The sequence below is a fragment of the Staurois parvus genome, unplaced genomic scaffold (genome assembly GCF_062004578.1).
Source record: "Staurois parvus isolate SC_StPar_1 unplaced genomic scaffold, SC_StPar_1.0 ptg003671l, whole genome shotgun sequence".
Taxonomy (NCBI): domain Eukaryota; kingdom Metazoa; phylum Chordata; class Amphibia; order Anura; family Ranidae; genus Staurois; species Staurois parvus.
In genome coordinates this window covers 72,381-94,662 of record NW_028321467.1, presented here as the reverse complement: position 1 = coordinate 94,662, position 22,282 = coordinate 72,381, and the positions used below count along the sequence as shown (strand labels likewise).

General features: G+C 51.9%; 1 protein-coding gene across 1 annotated transcript in view; it reads right to left on the bottom strand.

The window, feature by feature from the left end:
• LOC149427540 (phosphatidylinositol 3,4,5-trisphosphate-dependent Rac exchanger 1 protein-like) overlaps window positions 1-22,282 on the bottom strand; it is a 107,865-nt gene that overhangs the window by 25,173 nt on the left and 60,410 nt on the right. The window contains exon 2 of the mRNA XM_089667919.1: window positions 7,637-7,711. Within this exon, the coding sequence (XP_089524045.1) occupies window positions 7,637-7,711 (75 nt within the window). The remainder of the gene's footprint in view (window positions 1-7,636; window positions 7,712-22,282) is intronic.

The window sequence follows — 22,282 nt, the reverse complement described above, 5'->3', positions numbered from 1 at the left end:
GACACCCGGCATCCGGGACAGGAGAAGTGGGACTGTGCAGAGGGTGTGGTTTCCTGTGGAGCAGCTGCAGGCTGTGTGGTGCTGACCTCCTCTGATGTCTGATACAAGCCCAGGGTTGGGCTGCCCTGGGCTGGGACGCCTCCCAGGAGAGTCCCAGGCTTCTCGGCCTGCTCATGGAGGTGAAGCTGTGGTTGGTGGTGAAGCGGGAGGACGGAGTTCAGTGAATGGAAAGCAAATGGCAGAGACTGTGAGTAGATGGGGGAATGTTGGTGATGGAAAGTCCAGTGTGAGAAGTTCTGGTAATACAGAGAAGATGAAGTCAGTCCAGCAGGGTGATAATGTCTCTCAGCAAAATGTCAGTTCTGGAAGTGCAGCACATGGCAGTCCACCATTGCAGCCACAGCATGCCCAGCAGAGAAGGGCCCAGTCAGTTCAGTCCAAACAGCAATGTAATGTTGTCACCAAGCAAACTCCAAGCTCTGGAGGAGCAGCTCAAGGCAGTCAGCCATTGCAACCACAGCAGGCCCAAGCCGTGCAGAGCGGAGCCCATGCCATGCAGAGCGGAGCCCATTTAGTTCAGTCTAAACAGCAATGTAAGGCTGTCACCAAGCAAACTCCAAGTTCTGGAGGAGCAACCCAAGGCAGTCCGCCATTACAGGCACAACAAGCCAAGCAGGGGAAAGTTCAGTCTGTCCAGCAATGTGATGTTGTTACCCAGCCTAGTCCAAGCCTTGGAGGTCCAACTCCGGGCAGCCCACCATTACAGGCACCGCAAGCCCAGCAGAGCAAAACCCATGCCGTGCAGAGCGGGGCCCATGCCGTGCAGAGCGGGGCCCATCCAGTTCAGTCAAAACAGCCATGTAAGGGTGTCACCCAGAGCACTCCAAGCTCTGGAGGAGCAATGCAAGGCAGTCAGCCATCGCAATTACTGAAAGCCCAGCAGAGCGGAGCCCATGCCGTGCAGAGTGGGGCCCATCCAGTTCAGCCTAAACAGCAATGTAATGTTGTCACCCAGCGCACTCCAAGCTCTGGAAGTGCAACTCAAGGGAATCAGCCATTACAGTCGCAGCAAGACCAGCAGATCAGAGCTCAGTCAATTCTGTTTAAACAGCAATGTAATGTTGTCACCCTGCACAGTCCAAGTCATGGAGGTCTAACTCCATGCGGTCAGCCATTACAGGCACCACAAGCTCAGCAGAGCGGGGCCCATGCCGTGCAGAGCGGAACCCATACAGTCCATGCAGCTCAGGAATGTAATGTTGTCACCCGGCATGCTTCAAGTTCTGGAACTGTAAATCAAGGCAGTCAGTCATTGCAACAAAAGCAAGTCCAGCAGAGTAGAGCCCATGCCATACAGTGCAAAGTCCATGCCGTGCAGAGTGGTGATCACACAGTCCATATGGCTCAGGAAAGTGACACTATCACCCAGCACACTACCAGCTCTGGAGTAGCAACAAAAGGCAGTCAGCCATTGCAAACAAAGCAAGCCCAGAAGAGTGGAGCCCATGCCGCACAGAGCTCCGCACAGGCCGTTCAGAGCGGGGCCCATACAGTTCAGAGTGGAGCAGAGACACCTGTCACTCCCAGTACTCCGCGCAGATCTGCAAGGACTACGTTGGAGCAGAAAACTCTGAAGGAGAACTTACAGCAGTGTGTAATGGTGGGCAGTGGCCAGGAACGCTCATTACGCCCCAGGTCCCGGCAGAAGAAAGATGATGGAGCCAATAAGCCTCCACAGTCTGGCCCGGAGAGTCCTTCTACATCCAGCAGTGACCCTTCACCCAGTACCGCTGATGGGGATCAGAATTTCAAGCGTCCCGCGGATAGGAAGCAGAAAGTGTTAAAGTCACCTTTGCTGCGCCTGGCTGACAGGATTCCTGCTCTGGAGAAGAGAATGAAGACCTTGAGGAAAGCTAAGGCTTCGACCCAGAAAAGGATTGACTCCATCTACAGACTCAAGGCTGCCGACCCCGGGAATGAAGTCCTACATGACAGCGAGCTTAACGCCCTGGGCATTGAACTGGCCGGTATATCGAGGGACATTGATGCTGTTCTGGAAGAACTGGGACCAGGGGGGGAGGTGTATCGGGATTGTGATTGGGTTGGGGCACAATTAAGTGTAAAGATGGAGTCTTCTTCAGAGTCAGACTCCGGGGAACTGATCCAAGGCACGCTACCAGCAAATGTGCTCCCTGAAAGACAGACTCCAGCTCTGGAGGACAGCGGTAGCGTCAGCTTCACCCAGCAGACTTTCATAGTGCAGGAAACCCAGAGAAGCAACATGGACTCCCAGCACATGGACTATGAGGACGGTGTTGCTACCCCCGGTTCTCATGGTGGAACCAATGCTGAGGGGACTGGTGTTCGGGATGGGGTAGTTGATAATTATGCAGATGAAGCTGCTGATGCTAGTGGTGATATGGCCAGTGCTGATATCACTAATATTGATGTAGGGGTTCCTGATGTCATTAACACTGAGGTAGGTATGTCTGGATGGGGTCAGGACCAGTCTGAGGACCCTGTGAACGTGGCGATGGAGGAGTCAGTTCAGGATAACACCCGTGATTTCCCCCCTTTGGTTGAGTCGCCACCTGCATCAGAAGGGAATAGTGGTCCATCTGGCCATGTCCCTCCTCGGAATGCCTGGAGCCGTGGGGCTCCTTCTTTTTCCAACAGTACCGGTTATACTGGTCAGGCCTTCAAGAGGAGGAACGTGGTCAGGTTGAAGCATAGGGGTTCCAGAGAAGAGCTCCCTGATAGGAGGTTTGTAGTTAGGGAGTTGCTGTGTCAGCAGATGGGGTTTGTGCCCGCAGATATTTTGGCAGTCATCAACCTCCCTGACAGACAGGGGTATGATGTCAGCTTCAAGCTCATGTCTGGCTTGGACAGGTTCTGGGCCGGCTTTAGTGGGTTTCGGGATAAAGAAGGGTGGAAGATTTTCACCTTCATCCCCATCTCCAAACCTGACACAGCAAACGTGAACATCATTTTCTGGAATGAGTCTGTGCCCCCCCAGGATATTGTAGTCTGGCTCAGAAGGCATTGTGAGATGGTCTCTGATCTGACCAAAACTAGGGACAGTGATGGGATCTGGACTGGAGGTTGGAGGGTTCTTGTCAAGCTGAGGCAGAGTAACCATGTCACCCATCACCTTCCAAACTCCTTCTTCATTGGGCGGGAGAGGGGAGTTTGCTTCTATGCAGGTCAGCCCAGGCTATGTTTCAAATGCGGTAGGTCGGGTCATGTGGCGAGTGTCTGCTCTATCATGAAGTGTAATGTGTGTGGGGAGGTCGGCCATGTCAGTTCTACCTGTGAGAACATCAAGTGCAATCTATGTGGTAGGCTTGGCCATTTGCACAGAGATTGCCCAGTGGCTTTCCACAATAGGGATGAGGAATCAGTGGATGAGGAATTTCTGGTGGCAGCAGAACACCTGGAGGAGGAAGCCTTAATGAATGGGGTCATATCAACTGAGGGGGAGGTAAACCCAGAAGTCCAAGGGGCCAGCCTCGGGCAGGCAGCCAGTGTGCAGCAGGCTGAGGAGCAGCGGCCACCTGTGGCCATCCCATCCATTTCAGTTCCTGCCTCTGTGGAGAACATTCCCAGGCAGAAGAGAAGGAATAGGAAGGACAAGGCCACCTGTAAACCTGAAAGTGAATGGACCCGAGTGCAGAAATCCGCTAAGAAGGTGAGAAGGGCGCCAGAAGGTAGTATGGCAGTCAGCAACCAGTATGATGTCCTCTCGGAGTCAGATGCCGACTCCTGTGATCTAGAGGACCAAATGGAGGAAGAAGTAGAAAGGGAATCTGCAGCTAGTTCAGGGGAGGACCCGCCCACTAAGAAGCGCCCGCCCCCGGCTCCCGTATTTGTAGAATCCAATATGGAAACTGGTAGTCGGCAGAGTGACTCAGATTCCGATTTATAAAAAGAGTTTAGAGCCGAAAGGAATATAAAATGGGAGGAATTTATTTACAGCATCAAATTCTATGCAGAACTTTCATTAGTTTAATTTGTTGACTTTCTGTCGTGAAGATGTAGGCAGTTGTTACATTGTTGGTTTATGTGTTTTTTATGATGATGGTTACAGTTTTGTTACCTTGTAATTTGTTTGTTTATACAAATAAAAATATCCATACATACAGAATGGGGACAGATACCGAGAATGACACCCGGCATCCAGGACAGGAGAAGTGGGACTGTGCAGAGTCCATACATACAGAATGGGGACAGATACCGAGAATGACATCCGGCATCCGGGACAGAAGAAGTGGGACTGTGCAGAGTCCATACATATAGAATAAGAGGAGATACTGAGAATGACATCCGGCATCCAGGACAGGAGAAGTGGGACTGTGCAGAGTCCATACATACAGAATAGGGACAGATACCGAGAATGACACCCGGCATCCAGGACAGGAGAAGTGGGACTGTGCAGAGTCCATACATACAGAATGGGGACAGATACCGAGAATGACACCCGGCATCCAGGACAGGAGAAGTGGGACTGTGCAGAGTCCATACATACAGAATAAGAGGAGATACTGAGAATGACACCCGGCATCCGGGACAGGAGAAGTGGGACTGTGCAGAGTCCATACATACAGAATGGGGACAGATACCGAGAATGACACCCGGCATCCAGGACAGGAGAAGTGGGACTGTGCAGAGTCCATACATACAGAATAGGGACAGATACCGAGAATGACACCCGGCATTATTCCTGTATCCAGCACTGACCCCCACCCCCCTCTGTATACAGACTGGGGGGTTGCGCTGTCTCCCATCTCCCAGGGTAAAACAGTGACTTCTCCCTCCTGTAGGGCCCGGGGCCCCTGGTGTGGGAACTGATGGTGTGCACTGTAATCTGTGAATTGTCACTTTATCGGGAGGAAGTGGAGGATGCCGGGACCTCTATTGTCTCCTCTGTTATTTCAGGAGCCTGCAGGGAAATCTCAGGGGCCCCTCGTTCTGTTATCCTTTCTCACACATTTCCCTGGTGGTGGCTGAAGACTGATCAGGGGCCCCTGGACTGTCTCCTCCGCCATTTTCTGAGGCTCAGACTGACAGGATTGGGATGTGGCCCCTCAGCTGCCAGGGGGCCACTGAATTCACTGCTCTCACCAGACAAAGTCAGGCCGGGGATAAACCATGATCTGTGAGATCCCAGAAAACATGCAACAAAAGAATCTGTATCAGGGGCCACAGGAGATGTACAACACAGGAGACTGCTAAGTCAGAGACAGAGATGTACAATACAAGAGACTGCTAAGTCAGAGACGGAGATGTACAACACAGGAGACTGCTAAGTCAGAGACAGAGATGTACAATACAAGAGACTGCTAAGTCAGAGACAGAGATGTACAACACAGGAGACTGCTAAGTCAGAGACGGAGATGTACAACACAGGAGACTGCTAAGTCAGGGACAGAGATGTACAACACAGGAGACTGCTAAGTCAGAGACGGAGATGTACAACACAGGAGACTGCTAAGTCAGAGACGGAGATGTACAATACAAGAGACTGCTAAGTCAGAGACGGAGATGTACAACACAGGAGACTGCTAAGTCAGAGACGGAGATGTACAACACAGGAGACTGCTAAGTCAGAGACGGAGATGTACAATACAAGAGACTGCTAAGTCAGAGACGGAGATGTACAACACAGGAGACTGCTAAGTCAGAGACGGAGATGTACAATACAGGAGACTGCTAAGTCAGGGACAGAGATGTACAACACAGGAGACTGCTAAGTCAGAGACAGAGATGTACAATACAAGAGACTGCTAAGTCAGGGACAGAGATGTACAATACAAGAGACTGCTAAGTCAGAGACGGAGATGTACAATACAAGAGACTGCTAAGTCAGAGATAGAGATGTACAACACAGGAGACTGCTAAGTCAGAGACGGAGATGTACAATACAAGAGACTGCTAAGTCAGGGACAGAGATGTACAACACAGGAGACTGCTAAGTCAGATATAGAGATGTACAATACAGGAGACTGCTAAGTCAGGGACAGAGATGTACAATACAGGAGACTGCTAAGTCAGGGACAGAGATGTACAATACAGGAGACTGCTAAGTCAGAGACAGAGATGTACAATACAAGAGACTGCTAAGTCAGGGACGGAGATGTACAATACAGGAGACTGCTAAGTCAGAGACAGAGATGTACAATACAAGAGACTGCTAAGTCAGGGACAGAGATGTACAACACAGGAGACTGCTAAGTCAGAGACGGAGATGTACAATACAAGAGACTGCTAAGTCAGGGACAGAGATGTACAATACAAGAGACTGCTAAGTCAGGGACAGAGATGTACAATACAAGAGACTGCTAAGTCAGGGACAGAGATGTACAATACAAGAGACTGCTAAGTCAGGGACAGAGATGTACAATACAAGAGACTGCTAAGTCAGAGACGGAGATGTACAATACAGGAGACTGCTAAGTCAGAGACAGAGATGTACAATACAGGAGACTGCTAAGTCAGAGACAGAGATGTACAATACAGGAGACTGCTAAGTCAGAGACAGAGATGTACAATACAGGAGACTGCTAAGTCAGAGACAGAGATGTACAATACAGGAGACTGCTAAGTCAGAGACAGAGATGTACAATACAAGAGACTGCTAAGTCAGAGACGGAGATGTACAATACAGGAGACTGCTAAGTCAGAGACAGAGATGTACAATACAGGAGACTGCTAAGTCAGAGACAGAGAAGTACAATACAAGAGACTGCTAAGTCAGAGACAGAGATGTACAATACAGGAGACTGCTAAGTCAGAGACAGAGATGTACAACACAGGAGACTGCTAAGTCAGAGACAGAGATGTACAATACAAGAGACTGCTAAGTCAGGGACAGAGATGTACAATACAAGAGACTGCTAAGTCAGGGACAGAGATGTACAATACAAGAGACTGCTAAGTCAGGGACAGAGATGTACAATACAAGAGACTGCTAAGTCAGGGACAGAGATGTACAATACAAGAGACTGCTAAGTCAGGGACAGAGATGTACAACACAGGAGACTGCTAAGTCAGAGACGGAGATGTACAATACAAGAGACTGCTAAGTCAGGGACAGAGATGTACAATACAAGAGACTGCTAAGTCAGAGACAGAGATGTCCAATACAAGAGACTGCTAAGTCAGGGACAGAGATGTACAACACAGGAGACTGCTAAGTCAGAGACAGAGATGTACAACACAGGAGACTGCTAAGTCAGAGACGGAGATGTACAATACAAGAGACTGCTAAGTCAGAGACGGAGATGTACAATACAGGAGACTGCTAAGTCAGAGACAGAGATGTACAACACAGGAGACTGCTAAGTCAGGGACAGAGATGTACAATACAGGAGACTGCTAAGTCAGGGACGGAGATGTACAATACAAGAGACTGCTAAGTCAGAGACAGAGATGTACAATACAGGAGACTGCTAAGTCAGGGAGAGGTATTCTCAGGGGAGCCCCCGGTGGCAGGACGGGTGGTAGGACGGGTGGCAGGGCAGGGTGTGGGGCAGGGCGGGTGGTAGGATGGGGGGTAGGACGGGTGGCAGGGTGTGGGGTAGGACGGGTGGCAGGGCAGGGTGTGGGGCAGGGCGGGTGGTTGGCACTCTCAGCTCACCTTGACGTTCTCCTGGGAGATGCAGCAATTCTCCGTCTTGTCCACAGCACTCTGCCGGATCCGGTGTAGAAAGGCCTGCAGAGAGAAAAGAGATTGTCAGCTCCTGGGCCCAGCCGCCATATCTCTTCCACAGTGTCTGATCTGTACAATCTCATCATCACCCTGAAAATCACCAATCTAGAGAGACCCCGCCTTCTACCCGCTCTACTCCACCAATGGAGGATGTCCTGGAAGCATCTGGAGGTGCCTTGACGTGTCTGGAAATGTGTGGACGGTTCAGGAAATGTCTTGGAAGGGTCTGGACATGGTCTTGAAGTGTCCCATAAGTGCCAAGAAATATCTGGAAGTGCCTGGAATTGTCTGAACGTGTCCTGGAAGTGTCTAGAAATTTCTCGTAGCTTCTGGAAGTGCCCTAGATGGGTCTAGAAGTGTTCTGAAAGTGTCTGGAATTATCTGAAAGTGTCCTGGAAGTTACTGGAAGCATCTGGAGGTGCCTTGATGTGTCTGGAAATGTGTGGAGGTTTATGGAAGTGTCCTGGAAGGGTCTAGACATGGCCTGGAATTGTCCCAGAAGTGCCCGGAAATATCTGGATGTTTATGGAAGTGTCCTGGAAGGGTCTGGACATGGCCTGGAAGTGTCCCAGAAGTGCCCAGAAATATCTGGAAGTGTCTAAAAAGGTCTGGATTTGTCTGAAGGTGTCCTACAAATATATGAAAGTGTGTGAAAGTTCCTTGAAGTGCCCGTAAGTGTCTTAGGAGAGCTTGGAAGTGTCCTAGGAGGGTCTTCAAGTGTTCTGAAAGTGTCTGAAAGAGCCTTGCTGTGTCCTGAACGTACGTTGACATGTCTGGAAATTTCTGGAAATGTCCCGGAAGGGTCTGGACATGTCCAGGCAGTGCCGTTTAAGTGCCTGAAAATCTCTTGGAAGTGTCCTAGATATATCTGGAAGTGTGTGAAAGTTCCTTGAAGTGCCAGGAAGTGTCCTAGAAGGGTCTAGCTCTAGATTTCTGATAGTTTCTGGAAATGTCCTGGAAGTGTCTGGACAGGTCCAGGCAGTGCCCTGTAAGTGTCTGAAAATGTTCTGTAAGTGTCCCAGAAGTGCCCAGAAATATCTGGAAGTGTCCTGAAAATGTCTGAAAATGGAAGTGCCTGGAAGTGTCCTGGAGGGGTCTAGAAGTATTCTGAAAGTGTCTGGAAATGTCTGGAATTGTCTGAAAGTGTCCTGGAAGTGTCTGGAAGTGCCTAGAAATGTCTGGGAGTTTCTGGTAATGGTCTGGAGTTGTCTGAAGGTGTCCTGAAAGCGTTTCAGAAGTTCCTGGAAGTGTCCTAGAAGATTCTAGAAGTGTTCTGAAAATGGCTGGAAACATCTGGAATTGTCCGGAAGTGTTCTGAAAATGTGTCGAAGTGTCTGGGTCTTTCTGGAGGTGTCCTGGAAGCATTTGAAAGTGTCTGGAGTTGTCTGGGTTTGTCTGGAATTGCCAGGAAGTGTCTGGATTTGTCTGGGGTTGTCTGCAATTGCCAGGAAGTGTCTGGGGTTGTCTGGAAGTGTCTGGTATTGCCATGAAGTGTCTGGGGTTGTCTGGAAGTGTCCTGGAAGCATCTGGAAGTGTCCTGGAAGCATCTGGAAGTGTCTGGAGTTGTCTGGAAGTGTCCTGGAAGCATCTGGAAGTGTCTGGAGTTGTCTGGAAGTGTGTGAAGGTTCCCTGAAGTGACTTTGTATGTAACTGAGCAGTGATATGGGGGGAGGGGCAGCAGAGAAGACCTATGCTATAAATAGATGAGAAGAAGATACAAAGGACAGAGATGTTTATAAATAGAAGACTCCCGGACTTCCTTCTCTCTGTCTGCCATGGCACAGACATCTCCCAGAATTCAGTGTGTGACCTCTGACCTCCGTACCCTTCCCCCCTTCTCTTCCAGACTTCAACCTCTCCCAAACATTTCACATTTTTGGATTGGGGGGGGGGGCACTTAATTTCTTGGCTGGAGGACATCCAGCATCATCTAGCTCTTTACACTGAGTGTCCCAGGCCCCGCCCCTTTCATTCAGTTCTTTCAGTCATGGAGGCTTAGCATCGCATAAGGGTGTTGTCTAGGATGGTCTGCATGCAAATACAGCCTGCCTAGGCACGCCCACTCCTCCAGACTGACACCCACCCATCAAGGCGTTTTGATATTTGCAGAACTCTTCACAAGAGCCCGCCCACTGCTTGCGTTGGGATTGAGGGCTCTTGAGTGGAGTACTGAGGCAGGGTGCTGTGACGTTTATAGGAAGCTATGTACAGCCCCATGTGTACAAAGTCAGCTCCATGAAGACAAGGTTTGCCCAGTTCGGTGTGGAGAAACTCAAGTGTCCTGCATACAGCCCTGACCTCAACCCTACTTTTGGAAGACTTTTGGTAAGAGGTCTTCTCATCCAACATCAGTATCTGCCCTTACCCTACGGAACACCTTTGGGATGATTTGGAACACTAATTTTAAGCCAGGTCTTTTGTGAACAAAGAGAAGTATGGAATGGAGAACCTAGAGGGTCTACACAGAGGTCTGATCTTAACCCTACTAAACACTTCTAGGATGAATTGCAAGCCAGGTCTTCTGTGTACAAAACCAGCTCCATAAAGACATGGTTTGACCAGTTCGGTGTGGAGGGACTCAAGCGCCCTGCACACAGCCCTGATGTCAACCCTACTTTTGGAAGTCCATTGGTAAAAGGTTTTCTGATCCAACATCAGTATCTGCCCTTAACCCTATGGAACACCTTTGGGATGAGTAGACCTCACCCCAAAAGTGTTCAGGTTTGAGGTCATGAAGGCACTTGAGTGTCCTCCGCAGAGCCTTGACCTCAACCCTACGATTACCTGGAACACTGATTTTAAGCCAAGTCTTCTGTGTACAAAGTCAGCTCCATTTCAACATGGTTTGACCAGCGTCGTGTGGAAAACCTCGAGAAACTACACAAAGCCCTAACCTCAACCCTACTGGACACTTTTGGGATGAATTGCAAGTCAGGTCTCCTGTGTACAAAGCCAGCTCCATGAACACATGGTTTGTCAAGTTTGGTGTGGAGGAACTCAAGTGTTCTGCACAGAGCCCTGACCTCAACCCTGTTTTTGGAAGACCTTTTATATAAGGCAGGGTTTCTCAACCAGGGTTCTGTGTGGAACCCTAGGGTTCCTCCAGGGGTTCCTTGAGAAATTAGCAATTTTTACCCCTCAGGTAAGTTCCCTTTGATCTTTTTGGCAATCTGTAAGGGGGTAATGACCACAAGTGTAAGGAACATTCTTCCCACTGAGTATCACCCTACTGTATCATGAATTGTAGATAGAGCCATTTTTAGCAGGGGTTCCCTGAGACTGGAAAGTTACGTTAAGGGTTCCTCTGTGTTGAAAAGGTTGAGAAAGGCTGATATAAGGTCTTCTCATTCAACATCAGTACTTGCCATAACCCGGTGGAACATCTGGGATGAATAGACCTCATTTGAAAGGTGTTCAGTAGGTTTGAGGTCATGAAGGAACTCGAGTGTCCTGCACAGAGCCCTGAACCCAACCCTACTGAACTCCTTCGGAATGAATTGGAACACTGATTGTAAGCCAGGTATTCTGTGCACAAAGCCAGCTCCATGAAGACAAGGTTTGTCCAGTTCGGTGTGGAGGAGCTCAAGCGTCCTGCACAGAGCCCTGACCTCCACCCTACTTTTGGAAGACCTTTGGTGTAAGGTCTTCTCATCCAACATCAGTACCTGCCCTTACCCGACAGATGAGAGGTGCACTCATCCCAAAAGGCGCTCAGTAGGTTTGAGGCCATCGAGGAACTCGAGGGCCCTGACCTCCACCCTACTGAACACCTTTGGAATGATTAGGAACACCAATGGTGGTCCAAGTCTTCTCATCCAACACCCATCATGTACAGCACAATGATGATGTCACTATTTATACAACACAATATGTGGGGTTTGTAGAGGCTTTTGATGCTCACAACGTGGATTTATATCCTTTGTGGCTATTGAGACGTATATTTAAATGAACATTTGTGTGCCAGGAGTTCAGCTTTAATGCCAACCACACATGCAGGGAAGGGGTCACTGTGGTATAGATGGAGATGATCCAGGTGTATTCGAGGAGATGATCCAGGTGTACTCGAGGAGATGATCCAGGTGTATTCGAGGAAATGATCCAGGTGTGTTCGAGGAGATGATCCAGGTGTATTCGAGGAAATGATCCAGGTGTGTTCGAGGAGATGATCCAGGTGTGTTCGAGGAGATGATCCAGGTGTACTCGAGGAGATGATCCAGGTGTGTTCGAGGAGATGATCCAGGTGTGTTCGAGGAGATGATCCAGGTGTGTTCGAGGAGATGATCCAGGTGTGTTCGAGGAGATGATCCAGGTGTGTTCGAGGAGATGATCCAGGTGTGTTCGAGGAGATGATCCAGGTGTGTTCGAGGAGATGATCCAGGTGTGTTCGAGGAGATGATCCAGGTGAGTTCGAGGAGATGATCCAGGTGAGTTCGAGGAGATGATCCAGGTGAGTTCGAGGAGATGATCCAGGTGAGTTCGAGGAGATGATCCAGGTGAGTTCGAGGAGATGATCCAGGTGTGTTCGAGGAGATGATCCAGGTGTGTTCGAGGAGATGATCCAGGTGTGTTCGAGGAGATGATCCAGGTGTGTTCGAGGAGATGATCCAGGTGTGTTCGAGGAGATGATCTAGGTGAGTTCGAGGAGATGATCCAGGTGAGTTCGAGGAGATGATCCAGGTGAGTTCGAGGAGATGATCCAGGTGAGTTCGAGGAGATGATCCAGGTGTATTCGAGGAGATGATTCAGGTGTAATCGAGGAGATGATCCAGGTGTGTTCGAGGAGATGATCCAGGTGTGTTCGAGGAGATGATCCAGGTGTGTTCGAGGAGATGATCCAGGTGTGTTCGAGGAGATGATCCAGGTGTGTTCGAGGAGATGATCCAGGTGTGTTCGAGGAGATGATCCAGGTGTGTTCGAGGAGATGATCCAGGTGTGTTCGAGGAGATGATCCAGGTGTGTTCGAGGAGATGATCCAGGTGTGTTCGAGGAGATGATCCAGGTGTGTTCGAGGAGATGATCCAGGTGTACTCGAGGAGATGATCCAGGTGTGTTCGAGGAGATGATCCAGGTGTGTTCGAGGAGATGATCCAGGTGTGTTCGAGGAGATGATCCAGGTGTAATCGAGGAGATGATCCAGGTGTAATCGAGGAGATGATCCAGGTGTGTTCGAGGAGATGATCCAGGTGTGTTCGAGGAGATGATCCAGGTGTGTTCGAGGAGATGATCCAGGTGTGTTCGAGGAGATGATCCAGGTGTGTTCGAGGAGATGATCCAGGTGTGTTCGAGGAGATGATCCAGGTGTGTTCGAGGAGATGATCCAGGTGTGTTCGAGGAGATGATCCAGGTGTGTTCGAGGAGATGATCCAGGTGTGTTCGAGGAGATGATCCAGGTGTGTTCGAGGAGATGATCCAGGTGTGTTCGAGGAGATGATCCAGGTGTGTTCGAGGAGATGATCCAGGTGTGTTCGAGGAGATGATCCAGGTGTATTCGAGGAGATGATCCAGGTGTGTTCGAGGAGATGATCCAGGTGTGTTCGAGGAGATGATCCAGGTGTGTTCGAGGAGATGATTCAGGTGTAATCGAGGAGATGATCCAGGTGTATTTGAGGAGATGATCCAGGTGTGTTCGAGGAGATGATCCAGGTGTGTTCGAGGAGATGATCCAGGTGTGTTCCACAACCTATAGACCCTGTATGTCTCCACTGCTACCCCTCTGTCCAACAGGACACCAGATGGGCGACATATCCACTCTGTGAGGTGACAGAGAAAATCCGGGTGTGTCCGACACAAATCTGCAGGAAATCCAGAACGCAGCGCCGTGCCAAGCTACGTCCTTCTGCTGTACAGTGCGGGAAACTGACCACAACAAAGCTTTATGGTGAGGCGAGAGCCAGCAATGAGCCTTACGGGAGAAGAAGGTCACCAGCACCACCCAAATGTGACCACCGGACCTATCCAGCTACGACTGCACCTCCCAGATTCTGAACCAGGACTAGACGTATGACCTGCACCTCCCAGATTCTGAACCAGCACAAGAAGAATGACCTGCACCTCCCGGATTCTGAACCCGGACTAGACGTATGACCTGCACCTCCCAGATTCTGAACCCGGACTAGACGTATGACCTGCACCTCCCAGATTCTGAGCTGGGGAAAAGGAGAATGACCTGCACCTCCCAGATTCTGAACCAGGACAAGGAGAATGACCTGCACCTCCCAGATCCTGAACCTGGACTAGACGTATGACCTGCACCTCCCAGATTCTGAACCCGGACTAGACGTATGACCTGCACCTCCCAGATTCTGAGCTGGGGAAAAGGAGAATGACCTGCACCTCCCAGATTCTGAACCAGCACAAGAAGAATGACCTGCACCTCCCGGATTCTGAACCCGGACTAGACGTATGACCTGCACCTCCCAGATTCTGAACCCGGACTAGACGTATGACCTGCACCTCCCAGATTCTGAACCCGGACTAGACGTATGACCTGCACCTCCCAGATTCTGAGCTGGGGAAAAGGAGAATGACCTGCACCTCCCAGATTCTGAACCAGCACAAGAAGAATGACCTGCACCTCCCGGATTCTGAACCCGGACTAGACGTATGACCTGCACCTCCCAGATTCTGAACCCGGACTAGACGTATGACCTGCACCTCCCAGATTCTGAGCTGGGGACAAGGAGAATGACCTGCACCTCCCAGATTCTGAACCAGCACAAGAAGAATGACCTGCACCTCCCAGATCCTGAACCCGGACTAGACGTATGACCTGCACCTCCCAGATTCTGAACCCGGACTAGACGTATGACCTGCACCTACCAGATTCTGAGCCAGGACAAGAATGGCCTGCACCCCCAAAATTCTGAACCAGAACAAGGAGAATGACCTGTACCCCCAAAATTCTGAACCCAGACAAGGAAAATGACCTGCAACTCCCAAATTCGGAATCAGGACAAGTAGAGACCTGCACCTCCCAAATTCTGAACCCGGATGAGAAGAGCGACCTGCACCTCCCAAGTCCTTATCCATGAACTGGCCCGCCCCTTTCATTCCTTGGATTTCCGACTCTAGACTGACAACCACCCATCACCGTAACTTGATATTTCAATAACTCCTCCCAAGAGCCCGCCCACCATTTGAAACAGGGATGAGAGCTTCAGGGAGGAGTATTGAGGCCGGGTTCTGTGATGTATTCAGGAAGCTATGTACAGCACCCTACTGGCCCCTCTCACCAGCCGTGATCTGCCTGCACTGCATAGAGAAGCACAGAGGTCTCTCAGTCTAAAATAACTCATGTAAGGAAAATGGAAAGGTTTTACCTAATAATGTCGTTGTCATGCAGACGAGGGGGGAGGGGGGACCAGCAAAAGGAAATCTGGGCAGATGAAACATCAGCTTCCAGAAAGAGAAATAGAAAATCCATTAGAGCGGTTGCTATGGACACCATCACTGCTTCCCTCACACCGGAGTACCAAGAAGTCGCAGCGTCAGCCTGGCGTGAACAGAGAGGCAGGTAATTGGTGGATTGGATTCTTCAGGGAGAAGAACATGGAGGGACCTGAGACCCAGAGAACGGCATTCATCATCTTCCCTCCCTGGGATGGGGCTCCCCTGAGCTATGGAGGGATGAGGTACTGGGAGGAGGGTGCTGGGAGCCCCTCCATGTCTCCAACCCACCCCCCTACACTGGCCCCCACACGGGGGCAGTATTGGGGGCACCCCCTTCCCGTAGAATGATGTGCTCCCCCGGGATGTCCCTGGCACAGCACACAGGGGGCAGTATTGGGGGCACCCCCTTCCCGTAGAATGACGTGCTCCCCCAGGATGTCCCCGGCACAGCACACAGGGGGCAGTATTGGGGGCACCCCCTTCCCGTAGAATGAGGTGCTCCCCCGGGATGTCCCTGGCACAGCACACAGGGGGCAGTATTGGGGGCACCCCCTTCCCGTAGAATGACGTGCTCCCCCGGGATGTCCCTGGCACAGCACACAGGGGGCAGTATTGGGGGCGCCCCCTTCCCGTAGAAGGACGTGCTCCCCCGGGATGTCCCTGGCACAGCACACAGGGGGCAGTATTGGGGGCACACCCTTCCCGTAGAATGACGTGCTCCCCCGGGATGTCCCTGGCACAGCACACAGGGGGCAGTATTGGGGGCACACCCTTCGCGTAGAATGACGTGCTCCCCCGGGATGTCCCCGACACAGCACACAGGGGGCAGTATTGGGGGCACCCCCTTCCCGTAGAATGACGTGCTCCCCCGGGATGTCCCTGGCACAGCACACAGGGGCAGTATTGGGGGCGCCCCCTTCCCGTAGAATGACGTGCTCCCCCGGGATGTCCCAGACACAGCACACAGGGGGCAGTATTGGGGGCGCCCCCTTCCCGTAGAATGATGTGCTCCCCCGGGATGTCCCTGGCACAGCACACAGGGGGCAGTATTGGGGGTGCCCCCTTCCCGTAGAATGACGTGCTCCCCCGGGATGTCCCTGGCACAGCACACAGGGGGCAGTATTGGGGGCGCCCCCTTCCCGTAGAATGACGTGCTCCCCCGGGATGTCCCTGGCACAGCACACAGGGGGCAGTATTGGGGGCACCCCCTTCCCGTAGAATGACGTGCTCCCCCGGGATGTCCCTGGCACAGCACACAGGGGGCAGTATTGGGGGCACCCCCTTCCCGTAGAATGACGTGCTCCCCCGGGATGTCCCTGGCACAGCACACAGGGGCAGTATTGGGGGCACCCCCTTCCCGTAGAATGACGTGCTCCCCCGGGATGTCCCCGACACAGCACACAGGGGGCAGTATTGGGGGCGCCCCCTTCCCGTAGAATGACGTGCTCCCCCGGGATGTCCCCGACACAGCACACAGGGGGCAGTATTGGGGGCGCCCCCTTGCCGTAGAATGACGTGCTCCCCCGGGATGTCCCCGGCACGGCACACGGGGCAGTATTGGGGGCGCCCCCTTCCCGTAGAATGACGTGCTCCCCCGGGATGTCCCTGGCACAGCACAGGGGGCAGTATTGGGGGCGCCCCCTTCCCGTAGAAGGACGCGCTCCCCCGGGATGTCCCTGGCACAGCACACAGGGGGCAGTATTGGGGGCACCCCCTTCCGGTAGAATGACGTGCTCCCCCGGGATGTCCCTGGCACAGCACACAGGGGGCAGTATTGGGGGCACCCCCTTCCCGTAGAATGACGTGCTCCCCCGGGATGTCCCTGGCACAGCACACAGGGGCAGTATTGGGGGCACCACCTTCCCGTAGAATGACGTGCTCCCCCGGGATGTCCCTGGCACAGCACACAGGGGGCAGTATTGGGGGCACCCCCTTCCTGTAGAATGACGTGCTCCCCCGGGATGTCCCTGGCACAGCACACAGGGGGCAGTATTGGGGGCACCCCCTTCCTGTAGAATGACGTGCTCCCCCGGGATGTCCCTGGCACAGCACACAGGGGGCAGTATTGGGGGTGCCCCCTTCCTGTAGAATGACGTGCTCCCCCGGGATGTCCCTGGCACAGCACACAGGGGGCAGTATTGGGGGCACCCCCTTCCCGTAGAATGACGTGCTCCCCCGGGATGTCCCTGGCACAGCACACAGGGGGCAGTATTGGGGGCACCCCCTTCGCGTAGAATGACGTGCTCCCCCGGGATGTCCCTGGCACAGCACACAGGGGGCAGTATTGGGGGCACCCCCTTCGCGTAGAATGACGTGCTCCCCCGGGATGTCCCTGGCACAGCACACAGAGGTCTCCTCATCTCTGCATCCAGCTGTGTGAGATATTTATTGGTGTCACAGGCTGCTGGGGAACAGCTGCTGGAACAATGGGGGCATTAAGCGGACGTCACGGCACTTGTTTTTGCCAATGTCAGGAGTGGAGATCCGAGGACAATTCCCACCAGAATGAAATGTCAGGGAGCTCACAGAGCCCTCCGCCTGTACCTGTAGCTGCTCTGCTCGCTGCAAAACGGTTTTCCAAACAATCTCTCTATACACGTCACAATCTGACCATACAATCTCTCCATACACGCCACAATCTGACCATACAATCTCTCCATACACGCCACAATCTGACCATACAATCTCTCCATACACGTCACAATCTGACCATACAATCTCTCCATACACGCCACAATCTGACCATACAATCTCTCCATACACGCCACAATCTGACCATACAATCTCTCCATACACGTCACAATCTGACCATACAATCTCTCCATACATGTCACAATCTGACCATACAATCTCTCCACACACGTCACAATCTGACCATACAATCTCTCCACACACGTCACAATCTGACCATACAATCTCTCCATACACATCACAATCTGACCATACAATCTCTCCATACACGTCACAATCTGACCATACAATCTCTCTATACACATCACAATCTGACCATACAATCTCTCCATACACGCCACAATCTGACCATACAATCTCTCCATACACGTCACAATCTGACCATACAATCTCTCCATACACATCACAATCTGACCATACAATCTCTCCATACACGCCACAATCTGACCATACAATCTCTCCATACACGTCACAATCTGACCATACAATCTCTCCATACACATCTCAATCTGACCATACAATCTCTCCATACACGTCACAATCTGACCATACAATCTCTCTATACACATCACAATCTGACCATACAATCCCATACGAGGACCTACCTAAGCGATGCAAACAGCTGACTTTACAATATTGCACTACATAGGTATCGATAGACCTGTAGGAGATTGTACAATCAGATTGATCGTGTGCAGTTTGTGGGAACCCTGTGCAGCCCTTGTATGACTGTTACGGGTGATACAAGTCACGGGGGAGGGGATTATAGTACATCAGCTACAAAGAACAGGAAGTGAATTATACAGCTCACTTCTCCTCTTTGTATTGATCGCTCAAACAGTCGGGCTGCATGGAGGAATAAAGACGCTGCTGTGTCCTTCGGGGGTTAATCGTCCTGTTCTGGCAGCACCTTGGACAGTCTGACCTCCGCTCTCACTCCCAGGTCTCCTGTGGTCTGACACGCCCCCCTGCACTCTGCTCCAATCAACAGTGCTCTTGCTAACTGAGCTCTGCTGCTGATTGGAGCAGTGTGTAGGGGCGTGTCAGACCATCGGAGACCTGGGAGTGAGAGCGGAGGTCAGACTGTCCAAGGTGCTGCCAGAAAAAAAGAAGAGAACAGCAGCAGGAGATGTATTACTATATATGCAACATGATTGTACCACAGAAACAAAGACTAAATGTTCGATCGGTTTGCTCTTTACTGATTGGTTCCTGCTTTTTGTAGCTGAAGAGGTTTAATTGGCCCGTCCACACATCAAACTGCAGACAGAGCTCCTCCCCCTTTCTAAAATACAGCATTTTTTATTTCAGGTACTTATATATCGCCATCACTTTACATATATATTGTACATTCACATCAGGCCCCGCCCCTGAGGAGTGTACAATCTAAGGTCCCTAACTCACATTCATACATACTAGAGACAATCTAGACAGGAGCCAATTAACCTCCCAGCATGTCTTCGGAGTGTGGGAGGAAACCGGAGTACCCGGAGGAAACCCACGCAGGCACAGGGAGAACATGCAAACTCCAGGCAGGTGGAGCCATGGTTGGGATTTGAACCAACGACCCGAGTACTGCCAGGCGGAAGTGTTAACCACTTAGCCACTGTGCTGCCCATTCATTTGTGAAGAATTCATGAAGATTTCTACCAGCAAGCTGGAAATTCTTCACTGATGCCGCTCCTGCAATGCTGGCCAGTAAATTCTTTCCACACTAATCAGTCACTACAAGAGATGTTCCAATCTGTGATGTCACTCGGGACGACAAGCCAGGCAGTCACCAGTGCACAGATGGGGGGTGGTAATGTCACAGGAGCCAATCCTGGGTGGTCTCTTCCAGGACTGGCATGTACTAATGATAGAGCCCGGTGTCACTCTGGATGGGACGGTGTCACTCAGCGGCTGGACGGTGTCACTCAGCGGCTGGATGGTGTCACTCAGCGGCTGGACGGTGTCACTCTGGACGGGACGAAGGCCACAGAGAAAAGACGAATTCCACCATCCTGGGGTACAATGCAGCCAAAAAGGCAGAACTAATGGAGGAAATCTTCAGATTCCAGGAGACACAAGGACTGCTGTGATTGGCTGATACCAGCATCACAGACAGTGTCCTCCCATCCAGCACCCCTCCCCCACTCTGACAAGTGTCCACCATGGATTACAAGGATGTGTTTATAATGGAGGTATGAAGAGCCTGGCATTGTGTTCTCTGGGCGCTGACAACGCCGGAGGATCCTTCCTGCACCGTCCACAGGAAACCGCACTTCTCGCACTTCTCCATCTCTAAGAGGCCTGCGGTCAGCACATCCTGCAGCAGAGAAACAAATGCCACGTTGCTGCATGATACACGAATACACGGATCATAGGAGGAAAGGGGACTGCTGATTGGTTGTTCTGGATTATTAATACATAGACCTACAATTGTATCAATATGTCATTGAATCAGATACATTGTATCACTATGCAGACGGGGACCATCACTCCCACTCTCCGCCTCCTCATTGTCAGTGCTCTGCCTCATTATCGGTTAGTGCTCCTCCTCATTATCGGTCAGTGCTCCGCCTCCTCATTGTCAGTGCTCCGCCTCCTCATGCTCAGTGCTCCGCCTCCTCATTATCGCTAAGTGCTCCGCCTCCTCATTATCGCTAAGTGCTCCACCTCCTCATTGTCAGTGCTCCGCCTCCTCATTATCGGTCAGTGCTCCGCCTCCTCATTATCGGTCAGTGCTCCGCCTCCTCATTATCGGTCAGTGCTCCGCCTCTTAATTACTAGTCAGTGATCCGTCTCCTCATTACTAGTCAGTGCTCCGCCTCCTCATTGTCAGTACTCCGCCTCTTCATTACTAGTCAGTGATCCGCCTCCTCGTCAGTGCTCCGCCTCCTCATTGTCAGTACTCCGCCTCTTCATTACTAGTCAGTGCTCCGCCTCCTCATTGTCAGTACTCTGCCTCTCCATTACTAGTCAGTGATCCGCCTCCTCGTCAGTGCTCCACCTCCTCATTGTCAGTACTCCGCCTCTTCATTACTAGCCAGTGATCTGCCTCCTCGTCAGTGATCCGCCTCCTCATTGTCAGTACTCCGCCTCTTCATTACTAGTCAGTGATCCGCCTCCTCCTCATTGTCAGCGCTCCTCCTCTTCATTACTATTCAGTGATCCGCCTCCCTATTATCGTTCAGTGCTCTGCCTCCTCATTATTAGTCAGTGCTCTGCCTCCTCATCATCGGTCAGTGCCCCGCCTCTCCATCATCGGTCAGTGCCCCGCCTCTCCATCATCGGTCAGTGCCCCGCCTCTCCATCATCGGTCAGTGCCCCGCCTCTCCATCATCGGTCAGTGCCCCGCCTCTCCATCATCGGTCAGTGCCCCGCCTCTCCATCATCGGTCAGTGCCCCGCCTCTCCATCATCGGTCAGTGCCCCGCCTCTCCATCATCGGTCAGTGCCCCGCCTCTCCATCATCTGTCAGTGCCCCGCCTCTCCATCATCTGTCAGTGCCCCGCCTCTCCATCGGTCAGTGCCCCGCCTCTCCATCATCGGTCAGTGCCCCGCCTCTCCATCATCGGTCAGTGCCCCGCCTCTCCATCATCGGTCAGTGCCCCGCCTCTCCATCATCGGTCAGTGCCCCGCCTCTCCATCATCGGTCAGTGCCCCGCCTCTCCATTATCGGTCAGTGCCCCGCCTCTCCATTATCGGTCAGTGCCCCGCCTCTCCATCATCGGTCAGTGCTCCGCCTCTCCATTATCGGCCTCTCCATTATCAGGCAGTGCTCTGCCTCCTCATTATCAGCCAGTGCTCCGCCTCCTCATCAGCCAGTGCTCCGCCTCCTCATCAGCCAGTGCTCCGCCTCCTCATTATCAGCCAGTGCTCCGCCTCCTCATTATCAGCCAGTGCTCCGCCTCCTCATTATCAGCCAGTGCTCCGCCTCCTCATTATCAGCCAGTGCTCCGCCTCCAATGACTTCCTGTCCGTGTGACACCAGCCCAGTCTCCCCAGTGGGGTCACAGTGGATGATCCCATATTAGGCACTGATGGAGCACAATCATTTCCAGCTCTGCCCCGCCACGTTTCTGGCCTCCCGCTGGCGTGCGATTTAGTGGATTATCTAAAGCAGAACATTGGCGCTCTCAGACGTGGGAGTCTCCATGTTACCTGCGTTATATACAGAAGAAAGCCAATCATTGGATCTCCTGCGTCATCACAACAGTCCTGAAATAGACATTAATAATCAGCTATTAAAAATGGTACAAGTAGTACCAGAAATAATAATGCGTCGTTATTATCCGCGGCGTCAATGGTGGGCGCGTTATCGTCACAGCGAGAGCAATAAGCCGCCTGACACAATGGAAGCGAATTCTGCAGAAGCTGCCGCTCAATAATACCAATATGAAGAATAATGAAGTGCTGTCAGCGTTCAACGACGCGCAACACCGGAGGAGGCGCAACACCGGAGGAGGCGCAACACCGGAGGAGGCGCAACACCGGAGGAGGCGCAACACCG